Below are 20564 nucleotides of genomic sequence, written 5' to 3' on the forward strand. Positions count from 1 at the left end.
ATTATTTTATTACAGTTAACACTAAAGAAGCACGGTTAATTAGTTTAGCTAGATTAATCACGAATGAACTTTGAAAAGCAGCTCAAATTGGTTAAAACATAAAGAAATATGCATTAAACAACATATCTACTTTATGTAAGCATAAACAAAAGAGACTCGGACAAGATAATAACCTTGTCATTAAAGGTTCAACTTCTTACAGCCACCTCTCTTTGTGTTTTACAAGGGTTGCAATCTTTAGAGAATGAAAGGTAAAACGGGTTTACAAAAGGGATTCGATACTATAACGCTAGGGAAAAGTAGCTGAGCTTCTAAGACTTGACAAAAGATGGCTTTCTAAGATGGACCTATGACTAAAAGAGATGAGTGTGGGCATACTAAAGCTTTCTGGTTTCTTGCTTGTTTGAGAGCAAAATGAGATGTCTTTTGATTGATTGGTTGAGTATCTTTGTCTCTGGTGTCCCTTGTTGCTTTTATAGACCTTTTAATCCGCATGTCCAAGCCTTGCCTTTTGATGATAGCCTCTGGATCATGGTGAGTCACCACTTTATTTACCTATCAGTACCCTTAAAAAGTACTTTTTATTGGGGATGAGCTGCCCTCTGTCGCCCATCACTTATCGCATAGGTTTGTTGCTTATTCTTTGCCAAAATGATTTTTAATTTTTTTGGGCTGTCGACTTGTCCGAGCCCAATCCTCCCTTCGCTTTTTGTGTTCTTAGGCCTTCATTCTCCCTCAGCCCAGCGTTAAATATGCACTCAAACACCTCCTATGCATTCAGTGGATGTAATACCATGTTGTAATTTGAGCCTCTGTGCAGTGCAGGTGAGTATGAAGGATCCAAGCAGTGACATTCCTGACATTTACATGAAGAAGTTAGTTCCCGATTATCTTTTGCTTTTAGTTTTCTTGATTTTTATTCCCATAATTGAATAGGTAGTCCCCTTTTTCACGTATGCTTTTGGTATATCATATGTTACGAAGTCCGTCAGCGAAAAAAAGGGAAGAGAAACAAAAAAAGATATACAACTTCTTTTAGATGAAGGGGTTCTCACACAGATTTATTGCATATCCTGTGTTTGTGACTGCAGATACCTTCTCCATGGTGATACGCTTCTAAGAGAACTTATGGATTTTATTCGGGAGCATATTGAGGGGAAGGAAAGAAGACCATGGAAAAAGGCTTTGTTTTTCTGTTTCTGTTTCAACAAATTTATTTTTTAGGCTGCAATCGACATAATGATATCCATCCATCTTGTTCCCAAATTGTTTTAATAACTCTAATTCTTCCAATATTATTACACACAAGTACCTTGATGCCTGTAATCGATAAGGAAAATCCGGATGATGACGGATTTCTTAACATCACCTACAGTGGACAAGAGAAAGGAGGCTGGACAAATTAAGAGCTAGGAGTCAGTGATGTGACCTACTTAAATGATGGTATATAGTTCAGGACTTACTTACTTATACCGAGACTGATGACATTGCGTTGGACTTTAAATGCATCGAGTTGAAATATTTTTATCCTGTTATTATTTGTCTAACTTTTCGATAATATTTTCTGAACTATTTTCAGTTTACATGAAGTGGGATTTGAACTCGGGTTTAAGGAAGTAGGCACAATGCCGTAGCCAAGTGTCCTAAACCGCTTTGCTAAACTTGGTCCTTATTTTTATATAAGTTGGACCATGTGCTAATATTTGGCCTCACCTTAAAATTCACACTAAAAAGGTCTTGAAAGAGTCGCGAGTAGTCAAACATTCCTATCACCTAATGTCACCTAATGTAAATAATCAAATAATCATACAATTATATTAATGCACTCCTGAATCTGATCGTATATATCCTAAGAGAGTAATTTACAGCACAGATCATCCATTCACACTATTTTAAAGTCCCTAGTTGTATGGATTCTCCATTCATTCCTCCTCAACTGAAAAATCAGGCTCCGCTGGCTTCTGCAATGAGCCAACGACCCCAGAATGCTTATTGGCACCACGTCTGGTGCTTGCAGCGAGCCTTGCAGCATAGGTAACCAAGTCCGACACAGGTGGAAGTTTTGCAGGCTCATTTTCTGTGTGGTTTTCTTTAGCCTTGAGTTCGGCTGCTTCCCTTCTTTTCTTACATCGACGCCATGCTGCCTGTATGAAACATGCAGACCATAATCTCCATTGATGTGAATAGAACCGGAACTTGTGTCTAAGTTGCTTGCTGTGAAGTCTTCTGAACTGGGATGCTACGAATTTCAAGTCCTCTGCTACTAGAGCAAATGCTTCTACTTCAGAGATGGATTTGACTGTGCGCGTTGAAGATGGCAGGATGACACTTGGACGAGGGTCCAAAGCCCATGTCAGCAGTTCCTCACCACAGAAGTCACCCGGACCAATACCGCATGAGTTGAAAAATCCGGTTCGACCACCATTTGTGGTGTAAGAATCAAGGTGGCCTCGAATTATGAAGAGCATTTCATTGACAGGGTCTCCTTCGCGGACTAGAAATGTGCCTTCGGTGCACAAGGCAGGTTTAAGCCTCTCACATATTGCATCCAGCATCCTTTCATCCATTTGATCGAACAAAGGAACCTGTTCACCAAATGAAAAAAGAAGACACAAAAATTCGTAATGGTTACAATTACGATTATGCAGTAGTATAAAAAAAAATTATTTGTAGTTACAGGTTATCACTTACTCGTCGAACAAGGTCAAGGCAAAGGTGCCGCTTGATGTCCCTTCGAAGATCCATAGGTAGGCCATTGAGAAGAGCTTCCTCATCAACTCCTCGAGTAGCCAACCACTTGTATTGATCATACTTCCGTACAGACTGTCTTAGCTCCGGAGGCAGTTGCCTATGACGCATCCATTGTTCTGTGTCAGTTCTCTTTATCCTCCACTCTTCTAGTCTCACAGTTGTGGATTGGAGGTATGTCTGCAATTATAAAGGGTGATCGAAACTTAGAAATATGAACTTCGAAAAATATATGAGTTGTTTAGTAAAAGCCAAGTATTGAGAAGTCACTGATCAACGACTTACTTGCATATTACCAATCAGCAATGCAAAGAGAACCAGACCAAGAGTAGCGATGATTATAGCAAACATTATCTCTCCAACATAAGTACTTGTTGAAAGATTTTGTCCCAAAGAACTGCACAAATTTCAACTAAAATTACTTAAAATTGTTTAAATCCAGAAAGCCAAAGCTTTTCATGCACTAAGCATTGTTAATCCCTTCGCAAACACATCTGGTGAAGAAGATTTGAAAAAAGGGTCGCTCAAAATTCTACAAAGAACATAAGTTGGTAATCTACTAATCTTAAATTATCAATCAGAAATGAGTGAACGCACATCATAAACAGATATTTGTAGAAACAACAGCTTACCTGAGGTTTCTTAGACCCCACCAGAGACAGTAAAAGTATTTGTTGAAGAACGACGAGGTTGTAACATCATATGTCACCGCGTCACCATAAATACCGAACTGATAATTATCTGGAATACAGAGATTTGTGACATTACTCGACTGGTACCAGGACTTCCTGTTAGGGTCTTGAGCCCAACGACAGTCAAAGTAATCATATCTGCAAGACGTATTCGCAAGACCACAAACACTTCTCCAACAAGATTCTTGCCGCTCAATTGAAAGAAGGTACCAACAAGCTCCTAAAACCTTTTCACAGAGAAAAATAAAAAATCAGCAAGGCATATCAGTTTTACATTTTGCTTACATATTTAATTGTTCAATGTATAAGAAAGGTGAGAAACCATCAAATGTCTGTTAGACAGTCAGGAAGATGAGCATGGCAGTTTAATTCAATACAAGAATAGGAATTGAGGAATTTTGATTTTGGTCGTTATATGTAGAGTAATGACAGATGATCGTTTCAGGTTTCGACAAATCAATTAAGTCTTAAGACCAAACAATCTGTTTCTGAAATACTTTTAACTGCAACACATTTTGCAAAAACCATGTAGGTTTGTAATTATTCCTTCTTTTGTGTTTCTATATGCTGGAGAAAGATAAGGTTCAGTGAAAATCCTTAGGCTTAGCCACTCGGTCTACCCATTCACTATATGCCATAAAGTGTTACTTGTGATCAAGCTGTAGATGCACAACTATCTATCTTTTTCAAAGTTTCGAAAAGAGAAGCAACAAGCTTTTTTATACTTACATGACTTGCCAACATGTATAGCATCAGATTATATGCAGCCCCTGCCCAAGCTGTCTCTGTCACAACACCAGTGGCCTTAACTATTTGTGATGAGAGCGGATATATAAGAAAGAGCCTTGGTATGTATTGAAAGATTATGATGAATCGAAGGACGTTTTTTGTGTTTGTCACTGTCGAACCGCTAAGGGTTGGGATTACAATCCAAATCAGGACCTAAAACAACGAAAATTTAGGACTAAATTTAGTGCATATTAGATTTGTCTCAATAGGGCTAGTACACGAAGTGTTCAAGTAACATACCTGAGGAAGGGGCAGCGCAGCAATGAGGTCTATCCAGAAATCCAGGCGTAGGTATCTCAATGCGATCTTTGAAGATTCTATTACAAGCTCTCCTCTCCCAAATACACGAGAGGAAGGTGCAATATAAGCTTTGCGAAAGTTAATAAAAATTTGGATTATGTAAAAAACATCAGCCACTGATCGAACAAATGTTAGAACAACTTCAAGTGGTTCTCCAATACTAATGCAGAATTCATCTCTCGCCGATGGCAAGTAAAAGAATAGAGGGTCCACGAACAAAGAAACTAAACAAGTTACTAAGAAAATCTTGTTCCAACGGCGAACAGTCTGTCCTCGAGGATCTAATATTTTCTTCTGCACTCTCTCATAGTCCTCGGAAAAGACTCTGGACAGAACTTTAGCCTTTAACGATTTTCCAGTATTCCGGGACACCTCCTTTTCGAAGGGCTCTGCTACTTCTCCCCCATCAATCTTATACTTAAGCTTGACCACACCAACCTCATTGACTGAAGGTAGCTTTGCTAGTTCAACATCATCTTGAAATCTGAAAATTTCAAAATTCATATGTGAATGAAAAAAATTAAAAAAAAAAAATTAGAAGCCAGCTTATCATGCTAAGATCTATGATTAGACTACAAAACTCATAACAAAAACAGAAATCCAATTGCAAAATATCGTTTAGAACACGATAACGTAAACTAAGATTACCTAAATTATATTTGCTTGAAACCGAAACAGAATTCAGAAAAAAGATGTACCTTATAGATTTTGAATTACCATAACCCATGATAATCTTCTAAGAATACCACTTTGTCTTCAGTTAACAGAATTGATCTGTAGTAAAACACACTGGATAATCGAACATATATTAGGCCATGAATCAACTGTATCCAAATATCAAGGCTCTTCGAAATAAAAACCGAAAATGACACGGCATGAGCTCAAAGCCACAAGAACAGGGAAGATGTTGCAGCCATGGATACTCATTCACCGGGAATCATGTGAAACATGTGAAATAAAGATGTCAACTTGGAGATGAAGCTGTAAAGACTCTAACCCCCAAAGTGCAAATCAAACATGTGACTTGTACTGCATTCAGATTTTTGTGCATACACATTGAGGAGGGGAAAAAAAAGATTATTCTATGATTAATAAAAATAAAAATAATTAGGCCTCCTAAAATTCCTTTATAAATATATTGTGTTGAAGCAATTGAATGTGTCAGAATTGTAGAGCAACCTGAACTTGCAAAAACTAAATAGAAATATTAAACCAAAATAAATTAAAACAAGTAAATACAGTTGAAAACTCAACACTCTATCAATATTCAAATCAAGATTAAATAAATAAATGCAACAGGTTCAGCATTCTGGGAATCTGGCAAATGGGTTTTACTAAAATATTATGCAAAACTAAAACTCACAAGAATCTTGAGAGAGAGAGAGAGAGAGAGAGAGAGAGAGAGAGAGAAAGAGAGAGAGAGAGAAACTTACAAGTTTTTCTGTCTTCCATGGCCAAGCTTCAATAAACTATGAAATCACTCTTTCAGGCTTCTTACCGATTTCAGCTCAAAACCCAATTGGTATTACTCCAAAAAAAATTTTGGGCAAAGAAAATAATAAGAAATTAGCTCAAAAATGGAAAATCTAAAATATAGGTGCTGAGTTTTTAGACTTGAAGAGCCCCATCGTTGTTCTTCCCGTCCAGAATACCTTTGGAATTTTGAGAAAATGACTGAAGTATTAAACTACTTAAGCAAAGAAATAATTATTTTAATTTTCATTAGCGTATTGGATTCCAAAATATAAAAATAGGGTTAGTAGTTATATATCTTTTCCATTGCCAATGGATACAAGACAGCCAGAGATCAAGAGAAGGTTGAGAAAAGACAGGAAGATGCTTCCGTTGCCTTGTTTATGCAATTTTGTTTTTAATCTAATGGTCAGAGTTGCTGTATTTTTACTATATTATTACTCGTTTCTTTGTAAAGATCCCGGGAGGGGTTGACTACGCTAGATATGCATGCTTTTGGAATCTTGACACGTGTTCTATCTGTGTCCTGTAGCGTGGTTTTTAAGTTGGGATTGAGGGGAGTATTTACTCTTAGACCGTTGAATACGTTATTAAAAACTCTTAATCTGAATTATTTATATGAGATTGTAAATATACAATTGCATGATCCAAATTAATATAGGGAAATACTTTAAAAAGATAATTTCTTAATCTTGTGATAGAAATAGGACAAATCGGCCATGCACAAGTCATGCACACTATGCACAAAACTGAAATTAGTAGAATACCCACATATAAATACTACAAATCATCAGCCCATTGCATCATTGTTCTCATTTGGAAGAGAGGATGTCGAAGAGCTCTGTGAGTTATGAGTTTCTAAGTTGAGCTCAGATTTTTGAGCTTCGATTTCGAAGAGAGGGAAGTCCAAAGAGAAGCGAGGAGAGAGTTGGGTTTTAGGTTGACCTCATACCTCTGATTTCGAGCAAATGGATGCGAAAGAAAGGTGAGAAGAGTGAGCTGAGTTTTGCACCATATTTTCTATTTTGGCCGGAAAGATCCTTTTTTTTCCGGTGACTAAAGCTTTGGCAGACATAGCAAAGTAGGGTGTTTAGTTCCAAGTTCCTTCATCAATGATTTATGGAATAAATGAGTTGTTTGTAAGATGAATTAATACTTAGAAGTTAAACTAGGGTTTGTATTTCATGTTAGGGCGTATGGGTTGTGGAATAAATTTCAAGTTTTGACGTGCTACAAAACTGAGATGGAACGATTTCTGGTTCAAGTGTTCAATTACAGAACTTTGTGAAATTTTTTTTGTAATGTGCATGTGTTGTGCATGGCTACATCTTAATATGAGAAGCGGGAATGTTCACTAGTTATGATGCACATATGTTGTACCCTGAAATTTAGCAAGTATGACCACAACCTAGTTGGCCTTGGTGAACAACAAAATTAAGAAAACATTTAGAGGACGTTATGGGTCATGCGTGTCCATGAAATAACGACAATGAGCATCATGGTTTCCACGTGCACGGTTAAGCGGTGGTTGATATATGTAACAAGACTTTTCAAATTGTCAATGTAACCTTATATACGTAACAATTATGTTTTACTTGTATCCACTACACCAATATGTTGCCGTTAAAGTTTCTCCCGTTCTATGCTTATCATGTGGATGCATTGTACATATTATGTGCATGTGGTGTGCATATATTGTATATGGTGCGTATTTACATCTTTGATACTCTTCACATTAACATAGTTTACTACTTTTTCCTTTGATTCAAGCGTAGGCCATGCAAATACGAAAAAAACAAACGAGTTCGTGAAACAATTTCTTTTGATTCAGTTGGGTTCTTTCGTGCCCATGCAAGCTACAATTTTCAAATCATTGAAATATTTGAACCCAATCAAATTTGATACCAAATTCAAATTAATGAATCTTCGGTTCTTCATATAAAGTTTAGGGTTATTTATCTAATTGCATCATTTTTTTTTCAAAGAGAGAGCTGTGAGCTATGGGTTTTTTGGTTGAGCTCAGATCTGTGAGCATAACATGTGCATGTCGTGTACATACAGTGTATGAGCGAGCTTAATGCGAAAAGAGCGAACGAGTACATGAAACAATTTCGTCCATATCCTTCTCTCTTCCTTCTTTCCACTCTGATTTCTCTTTTTTCCCTCAAATTTATTTCTTCTCCAAAAGGCAACTAACCTTTAATACATTTTTTTTCATTTAATTGCAACAAAAGCCAAAACATATTTTAGTGCTTGTAAATTTGGATCGAGAGAGGGAGCAGAGGGAGGGATAAGACAGAAGAAATGAAAACCCACATATAAATCAGAGAAATGATAAAATCAAAAATCAAAATTTAAGGATTTGGGTCTCCTCCAAGAAACACTAAACCAATCACTTCAACTCCAAAAATTCATCAATCAAAAAGCAAAATTAAGCAAACCTAATTCACAAAACCTACAAATGAAAAGGTAAAAATTTGAAGAAGATGGATGGGTTAGAGAGAGAGCTCTTGTGCATATTCAAAATGTAGAGAGAGAGAAAGAAAGAGAGAGAGCTTGGATGAAGAAGATGGGTGGGTTAAAGAGAGAGATCTTGGATGAAAAAGATGGGTGGGCCGGTTAGGGTTTTTCGAACTGAATTGGGCAAGAGAGATTTTCTCTCTCTCTCTCTCCTCTCTATTTCTCTCTCTACAAAATGAGAAATGAGGCCTAGAATTTCTGGATAACCCATTTATATGAGAGGACAATTTGGTCTTTTCAAGGTTAGGAAAAATTATATTTCTATCCGATTGTTGTGCATGATGTGTGCATATTCAAAATGTCATATTTCTATCATAAGATTAAGAAATTATTCTATTTCTGGGTATTTCCCATTAATTTAACATAACAAGTTGAGCTTTGCACAATAAAAGGAACAGATTACACTTTGAACTCATGTGGTTCGAGACTAGGAACAATTTGATTCGCATCTTTTAAAGACAAAATTAATAACCCTTAAACGTTATAAGTTGTTACAACCTTTATTTGTTTGTCTAACTATCAAGTTAAAGGTATTTTTAGAAGTCGTTATGTGAAAATCAACGAGGGTGCTTTTAATGACTTGAGCTCAAGATTGGTGAGTCACATGATTCATTTGTGAACAATTTGTACATCTAGGAGGTTAGAGTTTTCTTTGACAAAAAGTTCATATTGTTTGTATTTATGGCATTCGTGAATCCACATGCCAAAAATTAGCGCCGGTATAAGTAAAAAATAAGTCCAACAAGTGTCACATCATAAAATAGCAGTTAACTTGATAGTTAGCCTAGCAAAGAGTCCAATAGTCTAATAATTTGTAACTTTAAGAATAGATGTTGCCAATTTCAAAAAGATACAATCAAACTGTTACTGATCATAGATCACATAGATGCAACATATGAATGTGGAGAACCTCTAATTCGAAGCAATATCGAGAATTAATCCAAAGCAATCGAGTTAAGAGTATTCATGGAGAAATTTTTTTTTTATCTAATTGTTACTGTCATTGTATTTTCTAATTATAGAAAAAGATCTTAAGTTCAATTTTAATGCGCTCTCAACTATGGAAAAAACATGAACTAAAAGTTTCTATAACTAAATCAAGTGAGTATTGAAAAACATCATGGATGTCTCACCATAGTCTACAACAACAACAACAACAAAGCCTTTTCCCACTAAGTGGGGTCGGCTATATGAATCCTAGAACGCCATTGCGCTCGGTTTTGTGTCATGTCCTCCGTTAGATCCAAGTACTCTAAGTCTTTTCTTAGACTCTCTTCCAAAGTTGTCCTAGGTCTTCCTCTACCCCTTCGGCCCTGAACCTCTATCCCGTAGTCACATCTTCGAACCGGAGCGTCAGTCGGCCTTCTTTGCACATGTTTAAAATCACCGGAGCCGATTTTCTCTCATATTTCCTACAATTTCGGCTACTCCTACTTTACCTCGGATATCCTCATTCCCAATCTTATCCTTTCTCGTGTGCCCACACATCCCACGAAGCATCCTCATCTCCGCTACACCCATTTTGTGTACGTGTTGATGCTTCACCACCCAACATATGTCTCACCATAGTCTAAAAAGAAAAATAGAAATGCACTTCAAATTTCATTTATGTATGCATTAAAAAAACACAACTTTATCCAAGAGTTGTATTAGTACCAAATGCCAGCTTGTTTGACAATAAAGAGGAAAACCCTCCACTTCTTAGTGTTCTATGAATCTGTATTTTCTTGTATGTATTTGTCCCAAGGCCCACGCGGCATTACGTACGGCACCGAAATATTTAAGATTTGAGGTTGGAATGAGGATTTTCTTTGTATTCTCTTTGTGAGGATTTTGAGAATTTTCTAATCACATCTGTTCATTGTACATCATTCAATCAGTTTTCGTCAAATGCTGTTTATATTTCATTTTAAATAAAAAATTTATAATAATTTCTGACCGTAAAATATATAATGAATGAATATACTTGAAGGATCTTCGAAATCTTCGCACACAGCTTGAGGTTGATGAATATATGGCCCCCTTGACCCACTTGACGGTGACCCATTTATTGACTTTTTGACTTTCGGCTTTCTAGAGAGAGCTACCTACCAAACCTGAAGAACTTGGACTAAATCAATCAAAGAATCCGCCCTTAATTTCCACATTGTGAGGAAAAAAGGTAGAGACTTCAATGGCTTTGTGTGTCCTTTACGAGAGCAATTTGTATGAGATGCGTACATCGTCAAATTAGCACTTCGTCCGAATCATACAAAGATAACAAACAAAACAAATTGTATTATTTGTACAAAATACCACTATAACAGTGTATTTTTATCATATGCAAGTCCTTCTTATCTTTACGTGTCCAACCACCAACCACAATTGACTTTGGCACTTTTGTTAATTTTTCAGGCTATATTAATCCCATCAATTATATACAGTTAATCAGTATTGCTTTATTTTTATTTTTGTTTTGTTTTATTATTATTTTTGCTTTATTTTTTTTATTATTATTATTATTTTTTGTTTTGTTTTAACTAGTTAAGAAAATAAGATTGACTCTAGGGAAAGAGAACTGCATTTGGGTTTGGTTGGTGGCACAAGTACGTACGTACCCGACTCGTATCTAAATCCTAAACCCACACTACGTCCATCATCCATTTATAGTATGGAATGAGAGTAACAGACAGTCAGAGGCCGTTGCAGGACTACCAATAGTAGTGGTCAGGTTCTATCAATTAAGCCCAAAAATGAAGGGTATGTATTGAGGAAAACCGCCCCTATTACTTACTGAGTGGATAACTAGGGTTTAAGGCAGACACTGATTTAGGCAAATTGATTTGAGCAATATGCTCCATTCACTTATATCAAGTTCGAATCTCCATTTGCATAATTCATATGAATTTAATGTAATTATATTGAGCTATTAACTAATTAAGGGTTTGCATGCATGAAGGTTAGGACGTCTAAATTTACAGATCATCACATACTTATTCTTTTATTGTTGGGACACTTTTGCGTCGATTTATGTTCAAGTTTCTAACTAAGATTCTAAAATTTCAATTATATAATGACCCAAAAATAAAAACTTCCATAAAAACTTATCCTATCCATGAATGCCGGCCATGAAAGTTGATTTGGATTAGAGAACAAAGGAAAACTAATAAAAAAAAGGCTTCAAAACTTTGCATTTTAACAAAAAATCACCTAATAACTTTATTTAATGATAAGGACTAGAAAATTTAAAAAATAAAAATAAATAAAAAAAAGGAAGCATTGGCCCAACGCCTCCCACCTAGTATCGTTAAGTTTCATAAACAGTGTAATAAGTTTTATAAATAGTGTAGTAAGTTTCATAAACAGTATGTGTGAGGAGGTGCAGGTCCCGCGTGCCAATTTTTTTAAAATTTTTTTAAATATTAAAATTTAAGTTCTTTTGTCATTTTTATTAAAATTGAAGAGTTTTTCATTAAAATTTAAGTCTTTTTTATTAAATAAAGTTATAACATGATTTTTTATTAAAATAAATTTAGTCCAAGCTCTTTTTATAAAAGTTCCCTTAGAACAATGCTAAAAATATTTTTAATTTTTTAGTCGTTTTTCAACTTTTAAATCACCACAACATAACTCGATAATTAAATTTAAAATTAAATATAAATTGGCGGATGTGCTAGTAGGGGTGAAATTTTTTGCCAAATGACCGTGCCAACCGTACCATACTGATTTTGTGCCAATCGGTAATGGCACGGTCTAAATTTTTTTGGTAGGGTATTGATATTCGATATCATTACCACGGCATTACCATACTATACCGAAACATATAAATATATATAATATATAAAAATAATAATGTATTTAATATTTCAATATTAGAAAAAGAAACCATTCAGATGCCTCTCACTCCCACCTAAATCAACCACTAGCCACATACCAAATCCCCCACAACACCCCAAACCCACCTTCAAAATTCCACCCTTATGAATATAAACTGGGAGAGCAGTACATGAACCCAAAAAAGTGAAAAAAAACGAATCGGCCTTGAATTGGGTTGAAGGAAAAAAATCAAATTGTGGTCCAAAAAAGTGGTCTAAAACGAAGTAGTAATTTATCATTATCATACCATACAAATCAAATTATTTGGCTTACCGAAAGTTTGGTATAATAATAATAATCAATTTCGTCATACCAAAAGTTTAGTATGGTTATTGGTACGAGAGTTTTGGTACAGTAACCGTACCCAAACCACCCCGACACGCAAGACCAGGTTACTATTATTGAACCAATGGTAAGTTTTCGACAAAAAAAAATCCAATGGTAAGTGGAAAGGCGGTTAGATGATATCAGGAACTTGACAACGTCTTCCTGTCCCTGACTGTATATTATACATTGCCGGTGGGGGTACATTCATAAATTCAAACAACTCTTTGGGCCAATTTAAAAAGTTGAAAATATTTGTTTAATGATGATGATCAGTTCCTTAATTAAAAAAAATAGATTATCAAGACTAATCCGACAAGCCAGCGAGATCTCGACCCCTCCCACATGCTGGCATGTAGTTGAAGGCCACCTTACCACCCAACATTGGAATTAAACATGCTTTTGGTTTTATTTTTAATAAATTAAGATGTATTTATTATTTAATTTCATGTGGCCAATCGTGATTTTGGTATTAATCGACAATGATAAATAATAAATATGTCTATGGATCTTAAGAACATTGAAGGTACAGTAAGTACAAATTTGAAAAAGTATGAGACTACAATAAAGCAAGTTATGTTAATATTTGCTCTTATTTGTTTATTTTCTTTGGATAGATGATGAGATTAGTTAATCCATCACATTGATGTGTTTAATGCATGGCACTATCAAACTAATTAAGTCACGTTAAGGAATGCGAGGCACTAATTGGGCCCGGGCTCCCACCACATTCCGGACTCGATTTTACTATAGCACAATATTATCCGTTTTTTTGTCCCGACCACGCCCTCACGGTTTTGTTTATGGGAACTCACACAAGAACTTCCCAATAAGTCACCCATCATGGGATTGCTCTTGCACGAACTTGCTTAACTTCGGAGTTCCGATGGAACCCGAAGCCAGTGAACTCCCAAAATGCCTCGTGCTAGGTAAATATGAGAATATACATATAAGGCTTACAGGATCCACTCCCCTGAACGATGTGGGATGTTACACTAATAGTTCAAGGGATTATGAACACTTATTATTATACCCGATCGCGGTTTAAGTTTTACATCCCCTAATATTGTTTGTATCAAAATAATATTAAAGAAAAAAATCTAGCTTAAAGGTTTAACTAAAAATCAATGAGGTTTGAGTCAATGAATATTAGTGGCTAAGAACCAAAACCGAATTTCTCAGTTCAAAAACGCGGTTAGGTTCATTTAAAACATCTTTCATATGGATGTGTCAATGATAAAAGTATTAGTGGCTAAGAACCAAAACTGAATTTCTCAGTTCATTTATTTGTTCACTCAAATAAAAATGTACTTTTTGATTAAGAGGTTTGAATCAAGAGCTACATCCATGTTTTTTTTTTTTTTTTAAACAAACGATATTATCTATACTTAGAGGGTAGGGTGTGGGCTAAGCTTCATACTAGAGCCTGAGCTAGCCATAATAATATGGTTCAAATTCGTCTTTAGCGAGAATTAAACATAAAGCTTCTCACGTATAAGTGAAGAGAAATACTACTAAATCGTAGTACTAAGTGACAGAGCTACATCCATATTAGAATGGTTGCTTATCCAATTCAGAAGGTTATCCTATCCTTGTAGAGGAACTACCATACTAATATCATAATTTCCCTTAATCATTATTTTAGTTATTTCTACTTTTGTCCGTTTTGTTAAAAGAGATATCGAGCTTGATTCTCTCTTATAACATAAAAGAAAGACACATTGACATTATTTATGGATTGATAAGCAATAATCTATTCATTGCACAAATCAAAATACTAGTAGCTTGATTCTCTCTTATAATATAAAAAAATTGAAAATAAAACATTAAAAGCATATCTATTTATTTGGCGCTCTTGATTCAAACCCCCAAATTAGTGATCATATATTTTTTGATCATCGAATGACTAAGAGAATATTCTGACGGTGACTGTAAACAAGCCTTGTGCTAGCCTTAATCAATCATAACAACTCATTGGGTGTACATGTCCTTCATGTTGGAATGCCCATTCGTTAGTGAACAGACTGGAACTGAACAGCTATGGACCCCAAAGGACAGGAGTCTCCACCGCACACGTGTGCCCGACCCACTGGAACTGAAGAACCAATATAACATAAAACATGCACGGTTAATCGTTTATCTTTTTGCTTGAGAATTTGTTTAAAGTGTTTAGTGTTAAAGCGGATATTTCACATCGTTACTTCACATGTCATAGAATAAGAGTAGGATCACGAAAAAACATATCATTCCTTTATTATATTATAACATGTAGAGTATCGCTTGTATATCCAGCAATTGAAAAAATCTCTCCTGCTGGCACTTAATTTTCAACCACAAAATCTTCATTTTTTTTCAGTTGTTGCACAATAATTATACCAAATTATTGGATTGGGTCATTGGTTTTGTACAATATTGTAACAATATGTGCAAGCTAAAGTTTTTTGTTGATTTAAATTCCAATGAGGAAGCAATTGATCGATCAGATACTGATCGATCAATTACGTATCTGATCGATCAATTACAAAACCAGTATCTGATCGATCAATTGCACAACAATTTTGTAATGCCTCTAGTTAGCCCAACATAAAGAGGAAGTTGTTAGACATGCCTTCCAATTCTCCCTACTGAAAGAGAGAGTGCCTGATGACATTTTTTTCGACGTCAAGAATTTAAGACATGTTTGGAGAAAAAAGGGAGAAAAGATACATAATAAGGGTCAAATTTAGGATTACTCAACAATTTTGCTTACAACTTACAAGAAAAACTAATGATAGAAAATCGACAAAAAATTATCCAACTCTTCCAAGATAGAGAATCAAGTCCTTGCAAAGTTGCAAGCCTCCATTCTTCCAAGGTAGAATTATCGGTTACAACCTTCCACGCATGCCCTCATGTTTCTTCCAAGGCCGAATTAGTCCCTTTCAAGCATGCCCTCATGATCACCACAAGCTTTGCGCAGGCATCCAGGCATATTTGCATTCCCTACTTGCAAAAACTATGTTAGTATTGTAGCCGCATCCATCTTTGTCAAACCGTAGCAGATATATGTTACCCCTCAGATTGGCCTATTGAAATGACCTTCCTACGGATTTTAGTGTATTCCGAAAATATTAGTGAATCAAGTGTCAAGAAGTTGTGTGAAATCGACCTAGAAAACATACTTTGACATTATAACCACCTCGTTGACTTTAAATGAAAGAGTTTTATCAACTAAAAGTATTGAAACTGACATGTAGCATGCAACAGCCAACCAAACAAGATCTTAAAGATGAACTTGCATGCATGCTTAATGCTATTTTTTACCATTCTCCCAGCTAGAAATAACGATCAGAAGTTCTTTGATCAAACAACATATGATACAATACAACAAAGAATAAATCAGCTATCTGTCGTACCTCATTAACTTTTGGGGTTGACCATTCCCCAGTAATAGTTAGTTGAGTGACCTCGTAGCGAGAAGGTATACAAGTCAGCATTAAGCTTCCATCTTGGTAGCTTTCCTCCTCCAAAATAGGATCGATAACAAGGTTCTTTCCGAGACAAGACTGAACCAAAAACAGAAAAACCATAAGTGACGAAAATCGAAGTGGACGGAAACAACTTTGATATGGACGTCACTACAACGCACTTCATTAGTAAATCTAAAGACAAACCTATGAACTTCCATAAATTTGTGCTACATGACAGCTGATAGCACAGCATACTATTTACAGCCTCTGTGCCATAAACATTTTAGTGGCAAATTATTTTTCTTACACGCATGAGTGTAAGAGTCAGTTTAGCAGACTTCAAACCATCTAGTACCAGAAAGAAGAAAACATCTTCCAAGAAACCAAGAAATTAATGTTTAATAAAGCCATGGTATATACTCGCCAGCAATTTAGTATGTTAGATATCTACCAAAGTGACAGATTCATATATTCAGAAACATGTGTACATGCACACACAAGAAATGCCATCTCGATATTTAAGCAGAAAATACCATAAATATAAATCATAAGAATTCTTCTCCAAAATAAATACTTACAGTACTGTACTATATGAATATAAACAAAAGGAGAAAACTTAGCAGTAATCTTGCTATTTAGTGGACTAGCCATAAGAATAGAATAAATACAAAGTGATCATCAGGGATCGAATTTTGTGCTCAGTACTGTGCCACGTGCTCAAGTTTTACAGGTCTCAATTCTTGCATATTCTGTACCGGGCAATTTGTGCATAAATATGATGATTGCACAATAGTAAATGAAAATAACAAGAAAAACAAATGTTGAGCAAGGTAAGAGATTCAGTAACAAAATATTTGATCTAAACTTGATTATGAAGAAAAAGTATAGAAGGCCCCATTTATAGGCTAGGTGCATACCACAGAAACCGAAGCAACAAGGTCATACATCATTATCCCGGCATCTGCTAGGGCAAGGCTAGCACATGATATGATTACAGGAAAATCACCTGCAACCAAAATGAAAGAGCTTATAACCATGCACAACGAACTGAATGGCACAAATGAAGACACAACCAAATGATCGGTGGCAGAAATGCACCGATAATATAACAACATAAAAATCATTCTTATATCTCAATTCTGGTCGCAAATGACTTGTCTATAATTCTAATTGCTTATCAATTATACATCTTTATTAACACAATGACATTATCAAACTCATACAAGCAGTCAATTACATGTCAGCTCGTGAGCTAAGTAAGAGGTAATTTCAAACAATTATAATTTTTCCCCAAGCAAAAACCTTAGTGCGCCAAACTTGAGTCCAAGGAATAACAGAAAAGTGACTGTGGACACTGAACACCGCAAGTCATGGCCAGCACCTTTACATTCAAATGGTGAGATTCTTTTATGTAGGAGAAATAAACAAAAAAAAAGTACACGCATTCAGAAGTTTACATGTTATATATTGACATACACATAAACATTGAACACAAACATCTACATTGACATAGCAGGAGTATAATCATATTTGTTCCACTTCAAATTCTCTCCTCTGTTATTTCTGTTCATTCCTTTTCTACACATTAATTTGTCCTCAACCTAAACATACAATGGCAGAAAGAACAGAAGTTTAAACGTTAAAAACCAATCGAAAACTTACTGCCTCCAGATTCCAACACCAATGCAAAAACATCCACAGTAGTCTTGGGGAAAGTTTCCAATATTATTGCACCCTCTAAAGCTTTATGAAGCATTGAAGAAAATTCTTTGTGGTCCAACCCCTAGAAAATCAGGAGTTCAAATATTAGTAAAGTGGTTTAAAAAAGAGTGGTTAAAAAGAGGATTAGAAGATACATTAACACAAACTTATTTACCTGTCCACGAACTGGGGTAGCAAAAGTTGTATAGCTGACATCGCAATTTAAGCGTCCTATATCACTGTACATCATTGCCTTCTTACTCTCTCTTGGCCCAAATCTAAACCAACCAAGACAAATGAAATATCACGCATGGTTCATCGTCTCTCTTTGCATTTTAAATCATATGGTGTTGCACTTACTCTCATGAAAAAAAAAAAAGAAGTAAAAACAGTGAACTTATGATAGAAATGTAATTAGTAGAGCTAAAAGCCAGCGAGAATATGAATTTATAAATCAGATACACTCACACAGAAACAATGACCTTGGTATTTCCAAACTCTGCATAAGCTGATCCTGAAGCACAATTTACAGCACCAGTCTTGAAAACTGTAAATTACCAACAACCTGTTAGAGGAGTCCTATTCTGTTTCTATCCTAATCCACATGACTCGGGCAGACTACACATGCGCTTGTCGTAGGTTCAGCAAATCAAACACGCATCTATCCCACATTACATCAAATTCATACATTTGTACCTCCCCAACAGAAGAGTATTTTGAACCCCGAAAATGGATTAACACGAATGAATAACACAACCAATCAATACAACAGAGCAACAAAATCCCAACAGCATCGAGCAGTATATCGAAAGAAGGACGACGCTGTACAGATTGATTATCCAAGTTAGACCAAACTAAACCACATTCATTAAAAAGTAAAATCCCTCTTAAGCTGATTAACCAATTCAATAACTCCATATTTGGACATGCAAAAGCAATAAAATAACAACAACCCACAACAGAAAATCCATGAAAATCATCCACAAAAATAAAAATAAACGAGTAAAGGAATTAAATTTATGTGAAAACAAAATAAGGGGAAGTAATAGAAGGCTTACAGGCAGGTCGGCATTGGTGGAATTCACGGCCGTCGGAACGGACCCAATCAACGTCGTCGTTTCCGAAAATTAGGGATTTGGCCTTCTGGGTCGTCGGAGACGGCGCGTAAGTGCTCGGGGTTGCTCCTCCTTTCCCGGCCATCTCGTGTTACTGTGTGCTGCTACTTCGAGCCTTTTCGTTTGTCCTTCTCCACCTTTAAACGGTACGTTTTGCTCTCTGTGGTTGGTGCGTCAGTGGGTGGGTCGGACTTTGCCCGTGCTTATTACTCTTTTGGGCTTTTATTGAAGGCCTATTAGAGGAATTGAATATGCAACTAAACCTGCGGTTTTTCTTCCGGGCCACCCAAGGCACCTGACGTAGGCTTTAGGTTCAGGGTTTAGGGTAGAACAGGTCATCAAGTTCGCAGCCAGGCCCACCCACGAGTGATGCCACCCACAACTCTCTTTATGGCAATATTTTTGCTTACCACCCTCAAGTGATGGTAATTTCACTGTCATCACTATATCTATAACCGTTAGATGAGTTTAAATTTTGACATCAGTGTAGTGAATAGACACAAATCTCAAAATTTAAACTCATTCAAACAGAATAAATAGAGTGGCGAACATTACTCTTACTTGAGTGTAGTGAGCAAAAATGCACTTCTCACCCAACCCCCTCCCAAAAAAACAGAAAAGCAGTGATGTAATCAAAGCAACCCCATATTCTCAAACGGCTGCCCATTCGCCTAAACGCAAAGTCTAACATCAATCGCAACCAGTCCAGTCGCCACTATTTTTTTCAAGCAGTTGGGGTTGGCTGATGGATGGTTATGTGTTTTTCTATTCAAAAATATTATTCGCACATTGCCCATTTTGTACACACGACTGCCGACTTCTCAGTTTTGAATTATTTTGCAATATAATAGCCTATTGCAAGTCATCCATTCACTCTCTTCAGCCACACATTCATATCTAACTCTCATTAATTGGTACCAAAGAGTGCGTTTATTTCACCTTCTTGGGTGAGAGTGTGTGTGTGAACTTGGGGACTCATTAAGAAATCTCCAATGAAGAGGGCTAAAAGTCCAAAAGGCAAGCTAGCAAAATGTAGCCATCCTCTTAGGCCTTTTATGGTGTTCAGCTCCTTAGTTGCAATAATTAATTCAAACTCAACAATTAGATTTGAAAGCATCCAAAGGTAGTTTAATTAAATGAACCAATAAATTTAAAATATAAAGTTCGGTCGTACCCAGTGCACAAGGCTCCCGCTTTACGCAGGGTATGGGAGGGTGAATGTCAGCTAGCCTTACCCTCATTTATGAAGAGGCTACTCCCAAAAATTTAAAATAGTAAATTATCGAGAAGGTTATGTTTAGCTCCTTTGGTTGGAAACATTATATGAATATAGCCTATCACTGTTCATTTAAAAATAATTTTTTATAGGGCTATAATTATGGATTGGGCCATGTTTAGCCCTTTCGGTTAGAGATGGTCTTAGGTCGTCAAAATTTAGTATGCGCTGAAGCATAGGAAATAGGTATTTTCGAAAAAACAAAAAGGGGAATTTTAGTTACTAAGCTACAGTGGTGTCAGCGGTGGAATCTAATGGATCCACAACGGCATGGCCGACGGTGATGATCCTGCTACTGAATCGGAGAAGAATATGGTTGGGC

The 20564-nt window shown here is 36.1% G+C and overlaps 2 protein-coding genes across 2 annotated transcripts; both read right to left on the reverse strand.

The window, feature by feature from the left end:
* Window positions 1-1793: 1793 nt before the first annotated feature.
* LOC103447897 (protein CNGC15b) lies at window positions 1794-6455 on the reverse strand. The gene is made up of 8 exons (XM_008387105.4): window positions 5963-6455; window positions 5228-5318; window positions 4470-5013; window positions 4170-4382; window positions 3381-3667; window positions 3034-3145; window positions 2692-2928; window positions 1794-2585 (listed from the first exon to the last, which is right to left on the reverse strand). Exons 2-8 carry the CDS (start codon window positions 5254-5256, stop codon window positions 1923-1925), a joined length of 2085 nt encoding a protein of 694 aa, XP_008385327.2. The 5' UTR covers window positions 5257-5318; window positions 5963-6455; the 3' UTR covers window positions 1794-1922.
* An 8949-nt stretch (window positions 6456-15404) lies between these two features.
* Window positions 15405-19153, reverse strand: LOC103447898 (exosome complex component RRP41-like). The gene is made up of 7 exons (XM_008387106.4): window positions 18910-19153; window positions 18320-18398; window positions 18027-18129; window positions 17813-17933; window positions 17068-17156; window positions 16097-16246; window positions 15405-15683 (listed from the first exon to the last, which is right to left on the reverse strand). The coding sequence occupies exons 1-7, from the start codon at window positions 19049-19051 to the stop codon at window positions 15591-15593; spliced, it is 777 nt and encodes a 258-aa protein (XP_008385328.2). The 5' UTR covers window positions 19052-19153; the 3' UTR covers window positions 15405-15590.
* Between the last annotated feature and the right edge of the window lie 1411 nt (window positions 19154-20564).

The sequence above is a fragment of the Malus domestica genome, chromosome 11, assembly GCF_042453785.1.
Source record: "Malus domestica chromosome 11, GDT2T_hap1".
Lineage (NCBI taxonomy): Eukaryota > Viridiplantae > Streptophyta > Magnoliopsida > Rosales > Rosaceae > Malus > Malus domestica.